Genomic DNA, 23,743 nt, shown 5'->3' with positions numbered 1-23,743 from the left:
TTTCTTTAAGGTGAACTTCTGTATTGTGTGTTTATAGCATGGAATAATAAGTATATAGAATATTCTTTTTATTTAAAATTAGGATAGCAGGTTTACATTTACTTGTTTTATATTTAATTGTTTTTATTTCTTTAAGGTGAACTTCTGTATTGTGTGTTTATAGCATGGAATAATAAGTATATAGAATATTCTTTTTATTTAAAATTAGGATAGCAGGTTTACATTTACTCGTTTTCTTTCTAATTGGACAAAGAGGGAATTTTCAGCCATAGGAGTGAATTTTTCAAATGGCATATTTCTATCAACTCTGAATATCGATAAATTACTTTATACTATAAAGTATCATCTGGTGGTTACAAAACACTCTGACATCTTGAGTTAGGTCGATTTTAATTCAAGATTTATTTTAATCCTTCTCACCCCACAGATGTTATCTTCTTATTCGACTAACGATATCATCGAAGTTACTTATTTTCTGTACCTAGGAAAAATATTCTCCATATCGCAAGTGTTTACTAAACGAATAATAAAAATCTCGAATAGGTTCCTCGCATCGTTTGTTTGGAAAGAATGTCCTGGAATGCTCACTTTTTAACAGTAAAAGACCACCAACCCTTATGTAGTAGACAGTTTAAGATGAAAAACATGTACGTTATTGTACATATGTATATTATATGCATGATGTATAGATTCGTGAGGAAAATAATAAGGAAAAAATTGTCGAAAATATTCTTTAGCTTTCCGGGGTCCATTTAAGAACCTTTTATCCGCTGTGCCCACGGCGAGGCCTCGGAAAGGCATACATGGTCGGCTGTGCTCGGCATTCAGGCGCCCTCGTCCAAAGAAATATGCTCCTATTCTCGAATCTTGTCCCTCGATCGTGCGTTGTGCCCCCCAGGTGGCACCGGTTTCCGCTTCGGGGGCTGAACGCGACGCGTTAATGTAAGTCGTCACGCGTGGAAGAGAGAGGCGAAAGAGATTGGGTGTCTAGACACCCCCACCTCGATCCCGATGGAGGCGGATTTCAGGCAAACCCTGCTTTTGCTCGTTAAAGGTGAAAATAAGGAAAGGAGGTTTGGGTTAGACGACACGTGACGGATATTTACACACGTGTCGTTCGATTGGCCGAGCACAAATGAACGGGGTTGCGCCACCTTGAGAACGTCGGATAGTTAGGACTCTGGCTATTAATTGCAGAGAAGCTATAGTATAGCTGCTACACGTAGACAAGACTTACTGTTGCTATGTATATATGAATATGGATTGCTTTTAGAGAGAGAGGAAATATTTTTACTTTCGGTAGGGTTTCAGGACGCGGAATAAAATGTATTTTACACGTAACACTTCATTTCTAATAGCGACCGAATTCTCACTAAGGACCAGCTCGCCGCAAAGAAATAAAACAAATTGGTAACGACACCTCATAGGTATCGTAGAGACGTTGGTAAGATATCAATATCCCTACAGGTAGATATTGATTTTTGTTCAAACTATCGAGTCCGGCTTCCTTGCCCTACGCTTTTTAAAGCTTCCCATCGCGAAGAACGAGCACCAGGAAGGAACCTCGTTCGTGGAAGTTGTCGACAAGAGTAGACCACCGAAAGAGACTAATTTTCCCAGAAGACCCCGGCTGCTGACAGTCCGTCGACACGCACGGTTCCAGTTAATGCTCGCCACTTCGCGGTAACGTTCGTTATTGGCTGTAAGCTCGAATTCTTGATGACGTTTCGCATGCGAACCGCTACGATCGATACGTGTACGCGCATAACTGTGACGACCTGGACATAGACACGGGTTAATCGCGATTATCTAATCCGGATTCGCGCGTCTGGCCAGCTACTCGCCTAATGCTATATGAATTATACCACGGGATCCACCGCTGCTCGACACTTTTCCGTTATTTCGAGGCGTTCGCCGTCTAATTGCTGATAGGCAATTAGATAGGCACTGCGATCGACTGCCCGGTTTGTCATCGACAAACTGAACGCCGCGTGACTTTCAGACTAAACTCGGGAAACTTCGTAAAACATTCAGATTATATTCTCTTGCTATTCGATTGCAACATCTCATCACGTTGTTCTCGTGTTTCTCATCGAGCTGAAGCTAAAGAAATTAGTGACATTATTCAGAAGTCCGAATTATTGCTCGTTACGATATCATTCTTTCTTGTTTCTTTGTTTAAAATCGCACGTTGCATTGGTAACGGAACGATACCCAAACACTTGTAACAATACTTACGGGAGAATTGGATACACCCATTCGCGTAAATACGTGACAAGTCTGTTTCTACGTAGTATGCAAAATTCAGAAGACCACTCGAGAAGTCTCTATCGGTGATCCTATCTCTCTACACTCGCAGCGTCCAGGGACGATCTCGAGGAAGAGCTGGAACCTGCGTCCAACGAATGGAGTAGTTTTCGAGACAGAACTCATCGAAGTTTGCAGCCGGGAACTCCGTGAACTACGAACTTCCGAATTCTTGTATTCTCCCGCAGTCGTACTCGACGTTGAACTTTCGCACTTCGTGAACTTCCAACTTCGTGGTATTTGGACGGTCCACGGGTAGACTATAAATTTTATACTGGATGTCTGCTAAAGATACTATACGCGAGATTGGTGATACGTTAGTGGTGATAATCGCGAGTCGGGAAGCCAAGTCCAACATGCGTGCAATTAACGTTCTTGTTCTCCACGGTATATCTAGAATATTTACAAAATTTATTTATACTAAAGTCGAAGTGACTGCGAACGTATCATTTTATGTCTAACGTCACCCAATCGTCTTCCTCTTAGCTCCACTTTAATTTCGGGGGACAGGAAAACGTAATTTTTCCCACGATATTTTCCCACAATATTTTCCCACGATATTTTCCCACAATTGCTCTCTAAAAAGTTCATCAAATATTCCTAAAATCGTTCGAAGTCGGCCGTTCGTCCTAGCGAAAAGGAAAATATCAGTCACAAATGGTTGAACTTGTCCTCTCTTCTCGCAGCCATATTGAATCGCGTCTCGTGTTTCGTTTCACCCACTATGGAAAATGGATTTTCCTCGAAGTAACCGGGCGAAGATGGCCCACTTCGATATGGAATCGAAGGTATTCCCCGAGTTTCCATCGCGTCAGCGTCGCGCTGTGACGAGGAAGGCGGTTGGAAGGAAGGTTGCTATCGATGCATAAGTCGAACCCGTTCTCGTTGCACGTTGATTTATAGTTGGTCGAGCTCGGCCGACGCGACGCGACGTATCTATACGTTCTCGCGAAATATCTTTTCACGGTGTACGGCGTCCCGGTGCGCGGCTCTAAGCGACTGCTTCCGGTCGTCGCGCTTTTCCTCGCGCGTAAAGACGGTTGGAACGAGGGGTCGAAGGAGAACACACGGGAAGGTGGAATCGAGAAGGAGCTAAGGATTGCCACTCGCGCTCGAAGAACGTGTAGCGGTCCGATGACACGTCAGAGATCCTCCGCAATCTGTCTACGGCGATTTTGCCGACTGCGACTCGTAACTCGGGGTTCGAGGGAATTTTCGGGCGGAATCCGTTGCCGAGATGCGCCACGTTCGAGGAATAATTTCCGAGTTATTCTAGCGAGACGGTGGTCCAATCGAAATTCGCTTTGTTGCTTGGGAAATGGGTCGCGGGGAGATGTGCTCTTGGTACGGTGCTCGGTGACCCTAAGTTCCCTGCTGCGGATTTGGACCTCTGTGATTACTTTGGGACCGCTTCGATGTAGGAATTTTATCGGATGCGAACGTAACGAGCGAGTATCGCTTGTAAGGGTGCAAAATTATATATCTTGACTATAACACCGAATGTATCGGTCTTGTTCGTTCTTCACGTTCGTTTAATTTTTGATTCGTATTACTTTGCATTTGCATTCGCGTACCTCTATTCATAGCTCTCCCAAAAATGTAGAAATGCTCTAAGAATGGTGAACGTAATAACATTTCATTTTTAACCGCAAAGAGCGAAATTCTTTTCGTAGATGGATGGCTTTATATCATATTTCATTCGTATATAAAAATATATATATAATATTTATATGTTTATATAATCGCATACCTAAATATAATAATAAAAAAAGTCTGGTAATACGATTATCATATTATATTATCTAACCTGTCGTCGTTGTTATCTAGCCAAACGTCGAATTAAAAGTACACAACTTTTTCTGAATATTAGAAAATTCATCTAAATCGAACTCCGATTTGGTCGACAACCGCGCAGAAAACGCAAAGCTCATTTATCAGTCAGAGAAAAATCGTCGTTAATAAATCGTTAATTTATTACCGACCTTCTGCAACCTAAACAATTTTCTTCGAGTTACTAGTCCGTCCTATAATGTCATTGTTACCGTTCATTACTCTTCATTGAAGGTTCGTTACGTTTGCTTCGCGAAGTTATTTGAAACGAGATGACCTGACGTGTTCTTTCGTTGCGTCGCTCTGACTACGCTCTCCAACCAGTGAAATTTCGTAAGAAATTGTTTGCCGTCTAAATTAATTCGCATTTTGTAAATACCGGGTTGCTTTCTACAAGAGTATTTAATTACGCGGAAATTAATTGGGCTTTCTAGGTAGAAGGTAATTTTAAGTAACAGTTGCTCTCTGGTACAATGAATTTTTTAATATCCTGTCATTTGGAGGTACGCCAAGCGAATTAAAAACATATTAAAGCGTAGAAAAGAGTCGTCCGTTGAAAATTTTTGCTTCAGAATTTCATTACCTTTTCAGCCCTTTATCATGGCCATTGTTTATTTATAGTGAAATATAAAATTGTTCGGTGTCATGTTTACTCCGATAAGTACGACGATATCAATCTATATACAAATTTACATTAAATTCTTTATTCAAGAATGATGGCATAACAATTATTTCCTCACGTGGAAGTTGCGATACCTGCATAGGGGGATGTTAAATGAAATTTGGGGATAATTTTCACCATAAATTCTGTACCCGGAGTAATATAGAAGTTCAAACAGTCGACCTGTTAACCTCGTTTCCAAATTACAGTCGTTTTAATACCCTTGTTAATTACCCGTGTTTTCAGAAAATGCTATTAGTTTCCGATACGAGCAGCTATTACCGAGAGGACATATTCAAACGATTCATTAAACATTATGAAAGTTATACAGCACGAGACACGTATCCGATAGTACGAAACGTCGGTTGTAAATATCTCAGTGGTACGGGAATTTCAAACTAAACACAGTTATATCAGTTTAAAACAACAATTACTAATACACTAATGGCGGCTATAACTGCAAAAATGAAATCAGATAGGATAAACGTTTATCTGAACTTGCTTGATTATTTATGCCTGGTGAATTCATTCCTGGAGACGCGAGCTAGTTTCGCGAAATTCTCTGTGTATCTAATATCATTCGTGCATCGTTACTACGAAATCAAACGAACAAGAACTTGTGAATTACGACTTAAAAATTCCATTAATACAATATAAATATTCCATTGTCGATGGTGGTGAATTTCAAGTTAAAATGTAACAGCTTTTAAAGTAGCTTAATTCTGGTATTTTTTCCCCGATATACACGGGAACGGATCTTGTTCCAAAAGGTACAAAGTAATAATTATCGCCAAAAAAACGTTCGAACGTATGAATTAGAGAAGACCATTTGAATTTTATAAACATAATATTTAAACGCATTTATGAAAGAATCCAATGAAATAATTACAAGAACGTATATTTCTTGATTTATATCGTACTTATTGTTAGCGTGCAAAGAACGTTCGGGCGTAAGAATTGAACGTTCGAATTTTCCTGGATGCTAATTAAGCAAAGAAAAAGGTCAGAGCTGCAAGAAACAGCGAGCACGGCGTGCATAATAATGTACATTCGACGAAAGAGTTCCTCCGATACGCCTCAATTCCTACGGTTTTAATGAACATCCAGCCGGGAGCGTAATGAACTTGACCGAACTTTATCGTCGCGAGTTCATCAGCGAATTTAATCGGAGGTTAGCGAAGCGGATAACCGATCAGGGGTGAACAATAGGGTTGCCGAGTTACCCTGCCCCGAGGTATTAACGTGACGTTAGGATACGTCAAGTTCCAGCGGGCCGCGCGGAACACAGGCCATGGAAATTGTTCGATGCTTAAATTTCTCTACCCGTACGATGAAAATCTGGAAGTTTTAACGATAACGACCGAACCAGTAATCCGTTCATTAAAAGCCAGCCGAACGTACGATTATTTCATAAGAGTGATCGCTCGTTTCCCGAGAGTATTCGCGGAACTTGGAGGTCCTTCCCCGATTAAACTTTGTTTGCCGAAGAAAAAGTGCCAATTAATAGGCTACGGATGCGGATATCGAATAGTTGCTGTCCGGATGTGCTAGAAGTTTGGAGAAGTCTGATTATGGAACTTTTAAATAAATTTTGGAGGTTTTTATGGACAGCAGTAGATTTTTGTTGGAAATTGTGAAAGGCGTGGAAGTGTGAATTTAAAATAAATACCAGCTTATAGGGGATGATGAGACGGAACTTTTCTATATTTACAATTTATTCGCAGGGTGTTCGGTTGCACAGATAAGAATTGAATACTTGGAAAACACTTTTCCTCCAATTCAATTTTCCCAACGAACTTCTAACTTTTCAATTTTTATTTTCGAAACTAACCATCCTACGAATAGACTACAAATATAACAAAATTTCGTTTCATCGTCCCCTGTAAGCTGATCAATTTTTTAAAAATTGATTCGACGGATATAAACACTTCTCCGAGTTTATTTCTCGAGGGCACAATTGAAATTTCATCGAGAATTGAAAAGGACCCCAACCTTGACCTGGCGGAGATTTCGTTCGTTAAATTAAAGTTACGTGCAGCCGATACCTTGTCTGACCTTAATACGTCTTATTTGTCACGATTGCGAGAGTAAGTCGAAGCCGAAGGGGGCAATTTATCTCGCGAAGAAACGTCACCGTTGGAAAATGGGCTACACGAGAACCAATTTATCAAGGTCAATCCTTTTTCGATATTAAACATCCCGTCGTCCTTGAGTTCTTCGGAATTTATTTCAAAGCGAATGCATCAGAATCCATTAAGCCATAAATGTGTAATAAACCATCAATTACCATTAAAGTAAGCAATTATTATTGGTGAAGTCCTCGAGGAACTTTTAACTTCCAGTTGAAACTTTAATACAGATCTTTGCCAAGATTGTGACCTTTCGTTAAACTTTTCAGTTACTTACTTATTTATTAACAAGAGTATAGTTCTCTCGCGGATCGTTTCGCTTAAAAAATTTCTAACTTCTTTGATTTCCCTTTTCCAAGGGCAAATATTTGTCCCCAAGTTCCCACGACTCTTGCTCAAGGAAAAGAACGCAGCATCCTGTTTAAATAAACACACCGCTTCCGACCAGCTACCATAAACAGCAACGTAGTAAAAGGTAACGGTTTCGAAGCTGCATCTCTACTTTTAACAAAATCCACCGCGCGCGGTGTCTAGAGGAGTGGAAGGGAGTGAGTTGCGGGGAATTTAAAAAAAGTAAAGTCGTTAGCAAGAGGTACGAAATGTAAGAGCAGCGAGTGGAGACAGAGGCAACTTGGCCGGGGATCTAATTCCGTCGCTGTACACAGAAGTTCGGCCCTCGAAACGTCGAGGAATACGTAAAACGCTCGTCCGTTTTTCTCAAGCGAGCCGAGGGTAACCCGTTTTACTGTCGCGAAAGTTCTTATGATAATCGCGACCGAAACTTTTTCGAAGCCCGCCCGTCGCGATCGGCGTTCGACTGCGGTCGACGCCAATGTTCCCCTCGGGAACGGTTTTTGAATTTCAATTCGTACTCCTCCCTTTTCGCGAATACTGCTACGCGTACGCGTATATCTGCATAGCGAGTCGATTTACGACAACGAAAGTGAATAATTCGATTACAAGAGGATTTATGCTCTATTTCTCATCGTCAGAAAACAATCGATTCCGTCTTTAAACGAAGATTCATCGTCTATCGCGTTGAATTATTTTCATGTTTCGATAGAAACATTATTTTTTGGTTGTTTCGTATTCGAGTAGAGTAATATATGTACAATGGGGCACGTTCTGTATCGATAAGGTAGAGTAATCAGTCGGTAAGGCTCGGTAATGTAGAGCACTGTGTCGATAAATCTGTCGACTGATTCGGGTTCTGCGTTGCCAAGACTTACCTACAGGACATACACCACATTACCGAACGAATACCCTACTTTACCGCCACAGCAGACAGAATACGTAGTAGACAGAAAATAATTTTGGTATCGGAGCTAGGAAAAATTGATTCTTTATTGCAATAATTAATACATCGTTCTGCATAAAATCGCCACATCTGAGCATACCAAGAGCTTTTAAATAACGATATTACACACGGTACAGTCGAAACTTGACGCCAATTATTTGTCCACGCGCTTTCCAGCGGATTCCAACGACTGATCGCTGCTTTCTGCTTTCTGTTTCAGATCTCTTCCATCACCAGCTTCTGCAGTGTGAGTAGCTACTTGTCTACGGATATATTGGATATCGAATCATCTGCTTTTGTGCGCGGGGAACAATACTTTCCTTCTACTCGGTATTCTCGTCCCTTTTGTGCTTCGTGCACAGCACGTATCTGCAGGAAATACAAATGTCGTATAAAAGATCAGATATCCGCTTGGAGATCTCTCTGTTTACACCAGGACGAACGATCGCCTTTATATAAATAATTCTTTTACTTCGATAAATAATTGTTCGAGTATTTTTATTTTGGTCGGTAATCAGAGCACGTATACAGAATCCTTTCGTCGATTATTGGTTACGAGCGATCCGATTTATTCTTTCAACTACGTAATTCGTCAGGAAATACACGTTTATGAGGCTTGGTTTGTTGGCATTTACGAGGAACGACTGCGAGATTGTTTAAAATTTATATTTTGCCTATTTTCGTTGAACAATCATGCGATCGAAAATAAAGTAATTAAACTGCACGGAGAGAATATTTTTAAATGCGTACAATCTATATATATTTTTAATTACTTTATTTCGAGCTGTATGACTGACCAGCAACGAATATACGTTTTAAAAATTCTAAGAATCAACAAAATGAAATCGAAATTATGGCCTATACAGCTTCTATATTATCTTTGTTATTATATATTCGAAGAATATATTATTGAAACTTGAGAAATCCATGAGATAACGGAATGTAGATGATTTAATGAGAATATATTCGGCTAATGAATGTAAATGAGAATGATATACAAGAAAATTATATAATACAACATAGAACTACTGGAAGGGAAGATTAATTCTTGAAATATAAATTTGGAATATGACGGTGTATCAGATGAAAGCCTTCATTCGACCTGATCGATCGCAGCCCCCAGTGTCTTGACATAAATTCAAGAATTAATCGAGAGTTAAAAGCATCAGGTTCGAACCGTTTGGAATATTGGTTTGACATATTTTCCTGAATCCTGGATGGAAATGCAGTCTCGTGCAACACCAGGGAAGAGTCGTGCAGAACCAACAGGGACAATCGTGCTTTTCTTCCACGCAATAACTGGAAATATATTCTTGATCCTTTCGCCTGATAGGATTTCACACGTTAGACGAGGGAAGGACGGAGACCTGGTTCTATCTTGTTGAAAATGTTTAGAAAACATTTCCTGAATTCTTGCAAGAAATGTTTGCAGAATAATTAATTTTGTTAGTAAACCTCCTCGTTTCGCCTTCTCCTCCTTCTCATTTATATCTGTTATCTCTAGTGGTTCTAATTATTCAACACGCTTAGCTGATGCGTCTATTTTAAGTATAAATATAGGTTCATCGTATTGATACTTAAAAGGGCTGTTTCGATCATTCATTCGAAATATTCTCAGGTCTTGGGGTAGTTTTTCTTATTTCAACCCAAGTTGTTACTTAATCAAAAATGATATTCCATATTTAAGATACGATGCATTCTGTCCTCTTCGGTACACGTTACAATATTCTATAAAATGTTTCACATTTATTTACCTCGTTAAATGGTTAACATTAGAATCGTTCGAACGAGGGAAGAAGAAGAGTCTGTTCCTATTTATCCCGACTTTGTCTTTCCCGGGAAGCATATCGAGCGCACTTGACCCGGCGCGATGAGTCTGTTCGCAAGAGGAAGGAAAATAATCGTTAGCGAAACAAGAACACCCTCGGAGGGAAGAAAAGGTTAACGAAGAAAGAAAGAAACGATCGAAGAAGCGTCTCGTGTTCCCCCGCCGCGTCTATAGAAGGGAGTAGAGTCGAAGCATAAGAGGCCGCGGCCAGCGGACATAAGGAGATGGACGACCAGAATCCTGTTAAAAATGGCCGCCATTTCTCGAAGCCACGAAAAACTTCCAACTCGGTCTTCCTCCCGGTTCTCGATCCTTTGAGTCATAGAATGACAAAAGTCCGATGAAAGTCGCGGCGAGGCGGACGTCTCGTTCCCGTTGCATCACCTGGATGTCCTTGTTTCCACGGCCTCATATTTTTCTGCAAATCGGTTTGAATACGTGAACGCCGTTTCTCTGTTTCCCCGATCGTATCCGATGTTCCTCGATACTGTAACTGGTGCTGCGCCGCGCAATCTGGGACTTTAGCATCTCTCAACACCATTCGATCGTGCGGGGTATTTTAATATATGTATACAGGGTGCTACAGAATTAATACAAGAACCGGAATGATTCTGACACTAAAGGGGGGGTAGCTGAGACGATTCCGAACCCACGCTATTTATTAGATAGTATTTTCAACGTTTAAAGTCTTTCGTTCAGGATTCGATACTATTATTCCAACATGGATCTAAAATATAGAGAAATATTTATTTCACAATTAACAAGCAAACATCCAGCGCTCCCCGGAACAATGTGACGTCGGTCGTTCAATATTTTCAGGCAATTTTAACGTGCACCGCGTTATATCACTTTTTGTTCCTGAACACCGTACAAAGCCGTGCATTAGTTACATAAAAATTGAGTGCCCGCATCCAAAGCAAACGAACAAAGCTTTGAAACGGACACTGCCGATGGATCATTTTCACTTTGATGAAATATAAAAGGGAGACGGCCACGTGCGTTCTGCGTGAGGAAAATGGTGGAATACGAGGGGAAAGACAGGACACGGTATTACAGAGAAAGAATTTCGCTAAAAATGGCCGATCATTTATTCATACGCCCCAACGAACGTCCCTTAGGGCACTCGACCCTGACCGTTCTCGCGATATTTCATTATTAATTTTTCGCCGGAAACCATGCCCTTAACTTTCAATCTTCCCTCTGTTGGGACCTGGTTCTTTCGAAATACTTGAATGATTCTATTTGAAATTGGGTTCCCTTTCATCGTCAGCGCCATTTCTTTCTTCTGTCGTTCTTCTTTCCGAGGGACCTATTACGTACTTCCTGGTTCGGGGACTTCCAGCCCTTAAATCTCGTGGTGCACAAGGTCTCTTGATGAAATTGGGTTGATGATAAAAAGTTTGTGGGCTATATAGAGATCGGTAACACGTGTACAAACTGAATTTCACGAATTTGGTATTACTTTATGAATTGTATATGGGGAATAAAACGATGCCTTCTAATCAGTCACAAAAGTTTGTGTACACCCTATACGTTTGCAATACTGCCGAAAATATAAAAGTTTCGATATTCCAGGAGTTATTAAATTCTTTTGCAACAAATACCATACGATATTAATAAACGGAAATTAAAAAAAGCTGAATAATATTTCCCCAGTACGTAGTAAAAAATTGGTGGAATATTTGAATCATTTGTTTCTCTCAGAATAAAAATGAAATTCGATACAAGTGGACCAGTATTCATTTACGCAAATTTTGTATTGGATCGAGAAAATTAAATTTAAATATGTTTCCAAAAGAATCGTGAATTTCGTGTGAAAAGTTATCATTAGAGAAGCAGCAATTTAAGGTAGTTCACGGGAGATATGAATTTATAGCGTCGTTTGACAAATACGTGGGATGTAGTTTGAACCTTAAAGCGTCTCGTAAATTATGTACACGTATCCTAAGAGATTCGTTTTATGTTCGCGGCGGAGCCTTACTACTGAATTAGTTGGGATAATCCTGAAAAATCTGCTGAAAGTTTTATTTCCATGACATGTCGAAGAGTCGAGAGTACATTTTTTTTAATTTCATACAGCGTTAATTATTAACTTCGATAATTAACTAACGAGAGCTTATCATTTCTTTTCGACTTTGCGGATGATTTGAAAATAATATCGAAATAGAAGATCGTTCTTTTTCTAAGCTTTATTAAGGTTCAGTTTTACAAGAGCGTTCAATGACGTAATATTTAGATCGACGTTTTCACTTACTCCGATCAATATTTCTTACGCCTTCGTCGATAGGTTGCACTTTCATCTTCCCAACAATGTCTCATTTAGAGCAAATTGGTGCCAGACGCGAAGCACGCTAAAACGAAATAAACTCGCGAACTTGGTCGCGTTAAATATTAATTTTCTTAAAATAGCCCACAAATCCCAGAGGCGCGTAGCGCTTTCGAAGTAATTTCCAGTTAGCAGCCACCGCTGATATCCGCGTCGCGACGCTTCCGAGCAAAAAACGCTCAAAGCATCGCTCGTTCTTAAGGAAATGGTAGAAAGCCGAGCCATGACACGTCCCGCCTGCGCTTGACTGCTTTCTCGAACCTCTAGACGTAAAAAAGAATTCTGTTAGGCAAGTAAAAACGTTACACCTCGGTATCGTATCTCCGCTCATCGATAAACTATTAAGCGCACGAGTAGCTGTAGTTCTTAATCGAATATGGAAATTTTGAAAAATGTTGATGAAGATGGTTTCATATTAAAACTGTACAGGTAATACGAAATCTATTATATAGGCTCTATACATTACGTACAATGTGCTATATATTGTAAGTTACTTTTAATTAATAACTAATTCAAATCACCTCCCGAACCACCCGTTTCAAGGTGTCACTAGCAGCTTTGCAAAACTACGTACGCAGAATTAAAACGTAAAATGTACCACACACTTCGCGTAGTGAAGTGAAGTGTCATTCGGGATATATTCTTTGCCAATTTAATCTCTCTCGATCGGATTCCCGTTTTACGATTAAAAATGTAGCATCGGTAAATACCCGTTGGATCGTATGACGGGAACTGGCACGATGCGCCGAGCATTTTCGTCTCGTTTAACTCTTCCGAATCATTAATACGGTAGGTGGATTAATGGCGTAAACGGATCTCACGGTTTTAACGATCTCCGTCAAGTCTGGTCCCGGGAAAATTGCTCGATTGGTGCTCATTACGCAATAAAGTTGCAGCGGCCGGGTAGCAAGCAAAGTGATCTATTCCCGTGACTAGTCTTTCTCGAAGCAACCCTGAAATCCGGCCTCCTCGGTTCTTTTCTCCTCCCGCAGTCTCGCGTCGTACCTTCTCGAGTGCCTTCGTAGATCATGTCGCGCGAAAATAAATGATTTCTCCGTTTTTAACGAGATCGTAAATTACGGAACGTGCCCACGGCCCTCTAGGAAAACGATTCGCGAAATCTCGGGGAAAAAGGGGAAAACATGGGAGAAACGGGAGAAACGAATGGAAAACATGGAGGAAACGGAGGAGAGGCGTTCGGCGTGACATCGTCCGAATTTATTCAAGCGTCGACTAATGAAAGCCTCGAGTTCGTAGGTGGGAAATGCACGGCGAAGCGTGATTCGAAATTGGGAGGCTCCGGTGACGGGATTGGGAACGATCCTTGCGTGTTCGAGACAGAGAGGAGAATTTTAAGAGTGCACGATTTTTGTAAGGAACTTTGACGGAATTACGTCTAGCTTGTTACATCTTATCTCTCTGCTCGCTTTCATCGATTTATATAACGCAAATGTAATATCACTCTGCTCTATACCGATGTTCGTAGTACTACGAGTAGACTGCGGATCTAGAAACTACAAGATGCAGACAATACGCAAGAGCATAAAATAGAGTGAAAGTAAAGTTCATCTTACGATATTTCCAGAATGAAACTTGTAAACGATACCGTACGTAAAAGAGTCTATATTACCGAGTATGTTACATCATTTCCACAGGACCTACCTTATAACCCGTACAGTCGCCACAGAATTTCCAATAAAAATTCCGTAAACTCTGCAAAGTTTATGCACAGTATTTACTGTAACTTGCGAAAATCTTCGATACTCAATGACGATAGAACGAATAATTTGTCAAATTTTTATTTCCAATCCCAGTTTCCCCGAACGAATTCCGGTATCTCGTCACTCTACCCGTGAATTTCAATTTTTATCTGAAATTTCGCCGCTCGTCCGGGCGGTTCGCCAGCTGGAAAAGTGGAGCGGAATTTCGCGGAGCTCGTGCAGGACGAAATCTCTCTCTTCGCGAGGTACCTGCCTATATTCACGTCGTCCCCGTGATTGTGCGGACGGGCTGGGATTATTTGTTGCCCCGCGAAACGGAAACGGCGAACACGGACAATATGGCGGAACGAGGGCCAACTCGCGCACGTGTGCGTGAACGAAGGTGGAAACGACGAATAACGCCAAGTACCCGAAATGATACGGGGTATCGTTGATCGCGTTGAGTTCTCTCGTGCATATGATTCTGGTTCCACTTCCCTTCCATTCGAATTTTGCGTAGACCCAAGTTACGAAAGTGTTGTTGTACATTTCTGTTATAAAAGTTCCTAGGATAACAATCGTATCGTATCGTAATCGTAGCTCCTGTATGGAGCTTTATAGAGGTGCTGTATCGTATAGAGTTAGTGTTTACGGTCTTTATTATTCTAGAGAACATTATACCGACCAACGTGTTTGAAAAAGAATATAATGTTCGCGTACATAAAATACTATAAAAGTAAACTATTGTACAGAGTCAGTCTGCGTAACCTTTATTTATAGATGGTGTATTACAGTTCTGGTCTGTACCTGTCTATATAGAATTCCATACGTTTATCGAGTCTTTATTTTATATTTTACATTTAAATACGCGAAATGTATAAGATCTATACGATGAATTTAACTTATCTCTATAGCCTGTCGAATCTACAGAATAGATTCTGTACAACTGATGTACAGATATTTTTATCTACAGATTGTCCTAACGAAACATAGCTTGTGTTATTTTCGTGAAAATTTTATCGATCTCTGAATGGTACGCGCGGATGCGAATGGATCGCGTTCGAAAAACGCGACGCGGTTACCGAAGGTGGCCACAGCACTCGCCATATTAACGGGAGAGGAGATGGCGCACGGAAATTGGGAACCGGGACGCAGTGAAAGAGGCCGGCGACACCGGGAAACGAGAAACTCGAACATCAAAGTGGAACGAAAGAGAAATGGGACACGGCTACGGTTAACGGGGGTTTATGAAGACGGGTGGATAAAATGGAAAATGAAGATGAATGAGAGATGGAAATTGATGGCTAGGACGAAAGTGATGAAAGCATTACGAAGCGGGTCGTAGAACGAAACATGTAACGATTACAAACAAGCTATGTCGTCTTTGGAAGCCACCGAAGGCAAACGTATATTTTGCATTTTATTCTACAACTGTTTTACACTGCTTGCATCCCAGGACTATTTTATTCGAAATGTCAACGTTTGTAAATGCAGTCGGAAGAAAAGCGTTGCTTGGCTACTTTAAAAGAATACGGTCAGCGACACGATATACGCAGCTTTTGTATTCGAAAGAGAAGAAAAATTCATTTGTACTTGACGAACGATGCTGATTTGCGTACCGCGAATGTGAAGCTTTCGAAAATTTCGTTCCGCTGCAATAAAATGTTTAAAGAGCCGTGAATATTTCACGTCTCGAAACTCGCGTAACCCCTTAATTAACGTGCCGCCGAGCCGTTGGTATTGTGATTTAAAATTCCCGAAAGTTGGCGACACTCCCTGTACATTTTACTCATTCGGGTGTAAAGTAATTTAAATGTTGGCGCCAACTATGTGGTCCAGACCGCGACTCGCGGCTCGAGTTTCACGACTTTAATTAATGTGTCGTTAGTTCTGCGATGCTTCAGCGGGCAAACATTTCTCAAAATGCTTGCGCTGGACTCGGAACATACTTACGTACGTTTTCTTCGGTTTCGATCGTACATCCCAGAATTTTCATTCTTCGTCAGAAGCCTTCGCAACTCCTTTCTCAATTTTTACTGTTCGCATTCCAAAGCAAGTATTTATTTTCTTCCACTTACTTTACCAGTTTTTACACTTATTCTTTATAATTTTCTTTATTATTCTTTATTATTATAAGGAATAAGTTATATTGTCCATTTCTATCATGGAATTTCTATCTATCCTACACGGGACACATTTGCAAATTTTTGTAATTTTTATTTTGCAGTTTTAAACGAATTTGAACCACGTTTAATTTCACCTATATATCTCTATAATTAAATAATTGCACGAACATTCTGAATGTTACTTTATACGTCCAAATATAAAAACATCGGTACAGGAAAACAATTGACTGACTGAATTAAGAACAACCAAAGTACATAGAAGTACGTGAAATGTGTATACAAAAAATCCAAATTTATTATTAAAATCAGTAATCAAACGTCTTACGAAAGTAATTTCGAAATATTCTGTCACAAAGATGAACGCAAGGGATTCGCTATTAGATCCGGATAATAAATCATCTTCAACTAAATAATCGGGAGTTCAATTTAATCCAATTCTAATTTTAAAATTAAAAATTAGAATCAAAATTAATTCTTTTCTCATCGATGCACTTTTGCCAAAATATTCACTGGATGCATCGCTACGCATTTCCTCGCGTGAAAAAATATACAAACCCTTGAACCACGTACAAATAAGTACGCAAAGTTTCGGAAGGCAGTCAGAAATAGTATCCGCGTAAGAAATCCAAAGAGCAATGCCCTTCTTCACAACAGAATATTCTCTCGAGAGCGAACGTGGAGATAAGGGCGTGCGACGCCAAAAGTTCCACGGGAACAAATGAAACGACGTTAAGGTAGAATGCGGGACAAAGTCCGGAAAAAGGCGACATGGTAATAAGAGGAAAAACTTAACAGAAAAAGAAGAAGCAAGGAGAAGCAAGAACGGAAACCAGAAACCGCGAGCACGGAACAGAAAGAGGGAGAATTAATGAAACAAGTAAACTGCGCCCGCGTTGCAAACCCCCACGCAGTAATTTACCTGGTCCGCAAACCCATACGTTTGCCCCTTCCTGACCTCGTCTGCCTGTTTTCCATCGGACAGCACAGTTTCCATTCGAGGCCGCTAATTCAAGGGTACGCCAAACGGAATCGGACCACCTCGGATCCTGCGGCGATGCCGCTGCGTCCTGGAAAATTGTTTAACGCGATTAACTCGACCCGTGGTCGATATTTCTTCGATTAAACAGCTTTCTCGCCGAGTTAAGAAAAAAGAGAACAGTTAAGGTTTTTACTCAATTACTGGTGTACCTCTCAAACAGCGGGAGTATCTACATGTCGATCAGTGGCAAGGAATTTGCTTTCTCTTTGTTTTTAAAGGAGCAGCGACGATGAACGACGATCGTTTGTTAGGAATGTTTTTTAATGTATCGGTCTTCTTTAAGAGCTCTCGAGAAACTCCTTTGTTAGAGGTTCTCGAGAGGAACCTCGCCGTAAAATGCTGCGAAAATGCTATTCGGAATGTAAGTACGTACATCGTAAGTACACGTTTCGTACGGGTGCATGTTGAAAATGGAATTACCAGTCACGCGCGATGACAGGGGCGCGCTTTCGCGTTGGCAGCGAAGTAAAAAGTTGGCGAGGGTGAAAACGTCGTTCGCTACGGTTCTCGGAAAATTGCTTAACGCGATTTCCGCGCCGAGTAAGATTTCCCGAAAGTTAATGTGACTCGTGGAGGCTGACGTTAGCTTGAAACGTACACGCAATAACGGCCAAACATTCGGCGCCTATCTCGTTCGACATCGACGGTAAGGGGATTCGAAGTTTACTGAAAATACTTGCCTGTTGCCGAGTAAAATTTGAATTGAACGACGCCGATGCCTGTACGGAGTCATTTCAGAAACTGGAACGAGCCTGTGTCTGGAACTAGAAATAGAACACCGGCTTCTGGATTCTGGATATGATGGAATCAGGCTGATTTCTTGCTCGTACTTTTATTTAGTCGTCACGAATACTGCGTAAAGTATGCCAATAATAACTTACAAACATCGGTACTTCTTCAAAATCTTACAAATTATTTGATACAACATAATAAATGTACGTGCAATAAGGCGGCTTGATAAACATATTTCCCATGAATCTTATAATAACATTATCGTCGTAAACGAAAGAAAAATTTAATGTTAAATATTTATCCACAATTGCAGCAATTTATATTAGGTTACGATATTTAGAATAACTCAAGAACTAAAACTACACACACGAATGGTTCGGTGTCGTTGAAAACGATACATTAAGCTACTACTTTTATAAAAACAACACAAAATATTTCTGTGCCATGTAAACTGATCACCTTCTCAACTGCACCGAACGAGTCGACATGAAATGATACGTGAAAAAAAGTAATGAGCACCATTAGATATGAATTCGATCAATTTCCTCGAGGACGCGCGCCAGGATCAACGATCCGAAACTGCAGCGAAGGTCCTCGAGTACTTCGCGACCCACATTTTACGATGTCATCAGAATGAGGTACAGGGATTCTCCGGTTTTTTTTTTTTATGCGGTTTTTATCCACCTGGCTCGCCGTCAGTGTCTCGATGAGGAGGAAGTGGCTTGGGGAAATTTTCCTCCGGCTTTTCTCGCATTAAGCTTGTTCGCAAAAGCTGTTCTTACGGCCGTCTAGGGGGCCACGAAGCGCCATCCTGAACTGGTGAAAAATCCACGCTGTACACACGCGGTTTGATACACGATTTAATTTCCAACCACGGCGCAGCTTTCTGATGAACTTTTAACGCTGTGGACCTTTTACGCGACGGGACTGAAAACCTTAATGTTGCTAACCCAACGAAATGTGGAGTTTTATTCAACAAATTTGTATTATAACAAATGTAGGTAATACACATGAAAGTTGTTTAATCCAAAACAAAATTTGTTTAATTCCAATATAAATCTAAATTAATCTACATTCGTTCCTCTTGTAACTCGTGATCAAAGATGCCTCGTCGAATACGTCGAAGCAACATAATTAATTCCTCGTTGTACTCTGCCTCTAAGTTTATGATTGTATTCAATGATCAAATAATTATTTCATTTATTTCTTGTTATCCAACGAACTTATATAACACACATGTTCTTATAATGGACGATTGCATAAGTTCGTGGCCGATATTAAAAATGAAGTTCAGTGTGTCAAATTCCGAAGAGTTTGATTTCATTAATCAATTATGTTGTCGCCGTTCTTTTTTACAATCTAATTTTGCGGATCTACGATCGAATAACAGCGCGTATATTCCATTCGAACTACTTTATTCTGAAAAACACGCGAAAAGAGTTCCCAAAATTTGTCTCGTGCATAAAGATTACTTTTTCGCCTAAAATCGAAACGTTTTACAAATTGCACCGCACTCTAAATCATATTCCACTACCTAGCCGTCCATTGTTTAACCTTTCGTTAAACGATTTCGGTCCCGTGCAATTTCACCGATTCAACATGCCCAGCCATTTTCATTCCAGCGATACATTCCACGGCATTACGGAATAAAAATTTCGCCAACAATGTGTCGCAATTTAACGGGCGACAAAGAGTCGCGGCGCTTTCCATTCGGTTCGTCCCGCGGAGGAATTTCATAAAATTTTGAGTCCACGGCTGGCGAATTCGTGAAATCGCTTAATCGCGAAAATCAGTTGCTTGAACGCGTCGAACTTAAGGATATTTCCGTTAAGGATTCTGAAACGCTGCGGTGCACCGTCGACGTAATAAATCAGTTCCGTTTAACGCGCACCGGAGGAACAACGACGCGGAAATCGCGCGAAGCAAACGTGGGCATTCGGTGTCGAGGAACACAAAAGAAGGTAGAATTAAACTTGTTAAGAATATTCGCAAAGAACGGAGACAAATGATTGCTTTGCGCGGCAAGTGCTCGAAGCTAATTTGAGAAAGTAATAAAAAAACGCAAGCATTCTAATTGTTACTATGAAAGTCTTGTTCTTCTTCATCGATACAAAAAAAGAAACATCCCGTATCTGTAATAGTCTTTGAGTAAAAATTTTCTTGAATCTTTTTTTTCACTCAAGTAAAAAAAAGATTCAAAAGTTCATATAAAAAGAACCTACCCATAGAAAAATGTTTCATCGCGATTTTCAAGTTTAGCAGACCAAAATACATAAGAAATAAATTGTGTCATTGAATGTACATTTTTTTTTTTTTGTAAACTAGCATGATTATTCCACGTCTAAAATTATCATCAATCACAAAATTCCACAATCGTTCAATCCTAAGACGTCTGGAACGTCGTCTGCGGAAGAATATCGCTCGACTCCGCGCGAGGATACTCGCTGATCGCGCCTATCTCGCTCCAGACATCCGTCGCGAGGATCTTCGCTCGTCTGCGCCGCGATATTCCGAAGTTTCCGCGAGACAAGAGTCGCTCTCCGCCTTGATTGTGGCACGTGTAAGTTTTAATTGTGCGGAAGTTCGAGAACTGCGACCCTGGAGCGAGTCTCGCGCATCTCGTCCTGTCCCGCCCCCCCCCCCCCAAAGAACAACGAATTTCGATTCCGGAGAGGGGCAGGAACGCAGAATAAACTTTGACACTCTACTTAACATCCGCGAGGTCCCCGGCGGCTGTCGGTTTAAAGCTCGTGTCTGTTTTCCACGGGAACTTCCCAGCCATTTGTAACAACCGGCGACACGTTCGCGAGCGGAATTGCCATTTGTCGAATTCCGCGTGACGGATGAATATTATCGCGACACGACGAACACGCTTCGAGCAACAGCTGAACTTCTGCCCGCCGAGCCATACAGGGAACAAGGGAGAAGAATTTCTCGGATCAAGTTTCGCGAATTCCGTTCCGCGAAGTTTTAATCAGAGCGGTGCGTTCTTGGGACGCTTGATACGCGCTGGAAGCATCGTAGAAGCAATATAAAGCACCGCGATAAGTTGAACGTGGACTTAACAGGAATGCTTGAGTCCGCCGCGGCTTTGGGGGGGAAAACGAATCGATATGTCTGGCTAAGTGGAAAGTTCGCTGTTAGGGGAGAAAGAAGGGATCTTTCTTCTGATCAGGACGAAAGTTGGCGAAGTTGATTCAAGAGGAACGACGTAGCGATGAAGTGAGTGGTCGATGTTTAAGGTGATTCCTCTGGAAGCTTAACGCATCGGACGAGCTGATTCGCTATGAAATGATGTTAGATACACGTGGTATCGGCGATTAGACTGTGGATCTACAAGTTGGGACGCTCTCTGTCCCAAAACTAACCGGAGTGGCTTTAAAAATGATAGGACTCGTTAAACAATCTTGACGTAATCATTTTGTGTATTCAAGATATTCTCCATCAGCCGAAATACGACGACTTGCACGTTCAAAAGGTGCGTCGAATGACCTTTTTAGGGCCGTGATTGCTCCAGACATTTATTTTAATGTACAGGTTCATATATGTACGTTTAATATGTTCATTAAAATATACGAAATGGATTAATTTTAATTTTTTTTTTTAACGACGAAAGCACAAATGATCATTGGTACTATTGAAAAATAGGTAGATAGACCATGTAACCTTTGCAAGACGAAAGTTTTTGCTCGGGAACAATCGTCTCCCGTGGCCAGAGAAATTAATTGACGAGGTTAATCGCACGGGAGGTTAGCGGTGGGTGCGGTATGTAATACCAGCTTAGAGTCGCGCAATCCGGGTTCGAGGCAAAACCGACGTGGAACTTTTTAATTAAGCCAATCAATCCGTCTAATTGCGCTGCTCGAGATTCGTCGTAACGCGGGAATGAAGAACAAAATTCTCTGGAATTCGTACCAACTAACGAGTATTACCACCGAATTGTTCGTGCTGTTATTTCGTTTTTTTGGTAGGTTTAACAACAAGTTATTTAAAGTGGGTAGATTGAGACCAAATGGAGATAAATATTTCGTATATGGAATTTCTTGTTTAAAGCAAGTTAATTTATCGATCAAGGAGTTTGCTTTCATTTATGAAACTACTTCTACATTGAATTTTTCTTATAATCAATTAGTTTCCAAGTTTAGAAAAGTTAAGGTAAAATTAAGGTTCGAGGTAAGGTAAGGAATAAATGAAGAAATAAACATACGTACATAGAATTAATATTACTTTCGTTAATAGGACAAGGTATATTCGTCAATTTTCACAGAATATAGCATGCTATATCGTTAGTATGTACGAAGCAAAGACTAGATGGATTTAATTTCGTTTGTATCTTAGATATCTCGTCGACTACTTAAAAATTAAACCACTCAAAGTACCGCTTGGAATCATTCAACACTTACCAGAAGATCTATTCATTTCGATATCGATATATTCAAGTAACTGTGATTTTCATCTGTGATTCATTTAATAACCTCGAATAACCTTGAATGCCCTCCATTCCTGGAGCTGGGTAAGAAAAACGGATCCTCACACCTCTACAAAGAAACTACCGACATCCTCCCACGATAAATCGAGTACAACTTCCCAGAACCGTTCCTGTGCATCGCTAAAAGTAAACGAGTTACTCAGCTGACGCCTATTAAATCCCTTCCCTTTTAACCCCGTACGAAACAAGTCACGCTACGTCGAGCTAACCGTCAATCCGCGAAATCATATACCTAGCTAAACGAGAGGATTTATCTCTTGCCGCCGCCCCTCTCTCCGCCTCCGTCACTGGAAACGACCACCATAAAACTCAGCATTTAAGCAAGGGTCTGCTCCGACGGAGAATGGCGTCGAGTGGTCCATTACAAGTTCACGGCAAGGCGTCGATAGTCGTTATCTCTCGGCCCGTTCCTTTTTCCGTTCCTTTTTCGGCCTCTCTTTTCACTGGGAGCCCCGATCGAAGTCCTCCACCCCGACGTCGAAATCCAGGGGTCGAAAGGACTTTGCCAGGCTCCCTCCACAGCCCTCCCCATCCTGCCAACCCCCCCGAAGCCTGGCGCTTTTCGTTCCCGTAATTAGTCTGCTCTCCAGCGAAGGATGCTTTTCCTTGGACCGCAGCCGAGCAATCTCTTCATAATTCCCGCGGTCTTATCTCGGATGTTTCTTCGCGAGCAAACAGATCTCGGATGGAGTGGGGAACTCTTCCGTGATAAAATTAAGGGGTAGCAGTTCGTTAAGGGGCTCGCGGGACCCTTCCCAGCCGAAGGTTCGTCGACTGTGGCAAGTCGAGAGGTGCATTACGATGTTTGCCCATCCTCGCCGCGATGGCGGATATTGTGCCCGGGCTTCGATGGAGGGCTTCCCAGCCACTTTGCTCTTCGGTCGAGACGCTCGTTTAAGGATATCGTGTTCTAGGGCTCCGCGGAACATCGCTTGGCACGTGGTGGATTTCTTCTGGGTCGAGCTGCCAAGAGAACATCGTCGACTCTCGAGCAGTCCGTCTCAAGTTGTCCGTCTTGAGAGTTTCTATTTCGAAAGAGAAATTTTGCTGTTTGTCGGAGCTGTGTGTTTCAGTCATGCTTGTGTAATTTAACATCTTCAGTAATCATTAAGAAATTAAAATTGGACAAATAGCAATAGGAATGGCAATAGGAATTTGTTGTGTCAAGTGTGTTTTGAATACTTTTTATTAGCTGCAGGGTAACCTGTGTTATCTAGCGAGTATTCAATATCACCGAGTTTTACCGAGCGAGTGATCTGGTATATCTTACCACCAGAAG

At 41.2% G+C, this 23,743-nt stretch overlaps 1 protein-coding gene across 5 annotated transcripts in view; it reads left to right on the top strand.

The window, feature by feature from the left end:
* LOC128888722 (neurexin-1) overlaps nucleotides 1–23,743 on the top strand; it is a 400,486-nt gene that overhangs the window by 203,942 nt on the left and 172,801 nt on the right. For all 5 annotated transcript variants that reach the window (XM_054145807.1, XM_054145804.1, XM_054145806.1 and 2 more), the window contains one exon: nucleotides 8,445–8,471. In XM_054145807.1, the coding sequence (XP_054001782.1) occupies nucleotides 8,445–8,471 (27 nt within the window). The remainder of the gene's footprint in view (nucleotides 1–8,444; nucleotides 8,472–23,743) is intronic.

Source organism: Hylaeus anthracinus, unplaced genomic scaffold (assembly GCF_026225885.1).
Source record: "Hylaeus anthracinus isolate JK02 unplaced genomic scaffold, UHH_iyHylAnth1.0_haploid 11994, whole genome shotgun sequence".
In the NCBI taxonomy this organism is placed as follows: domain Eukaryota; kingdom Metazoa; phylum Arthropoda; class Insecta; order Hymenoptera; family Colletidae; genus Hylaeus; species Hylaeus anthracinus.
This window is presented reverse-complemented; position numbering and strand designations above follow the sequence as displayed.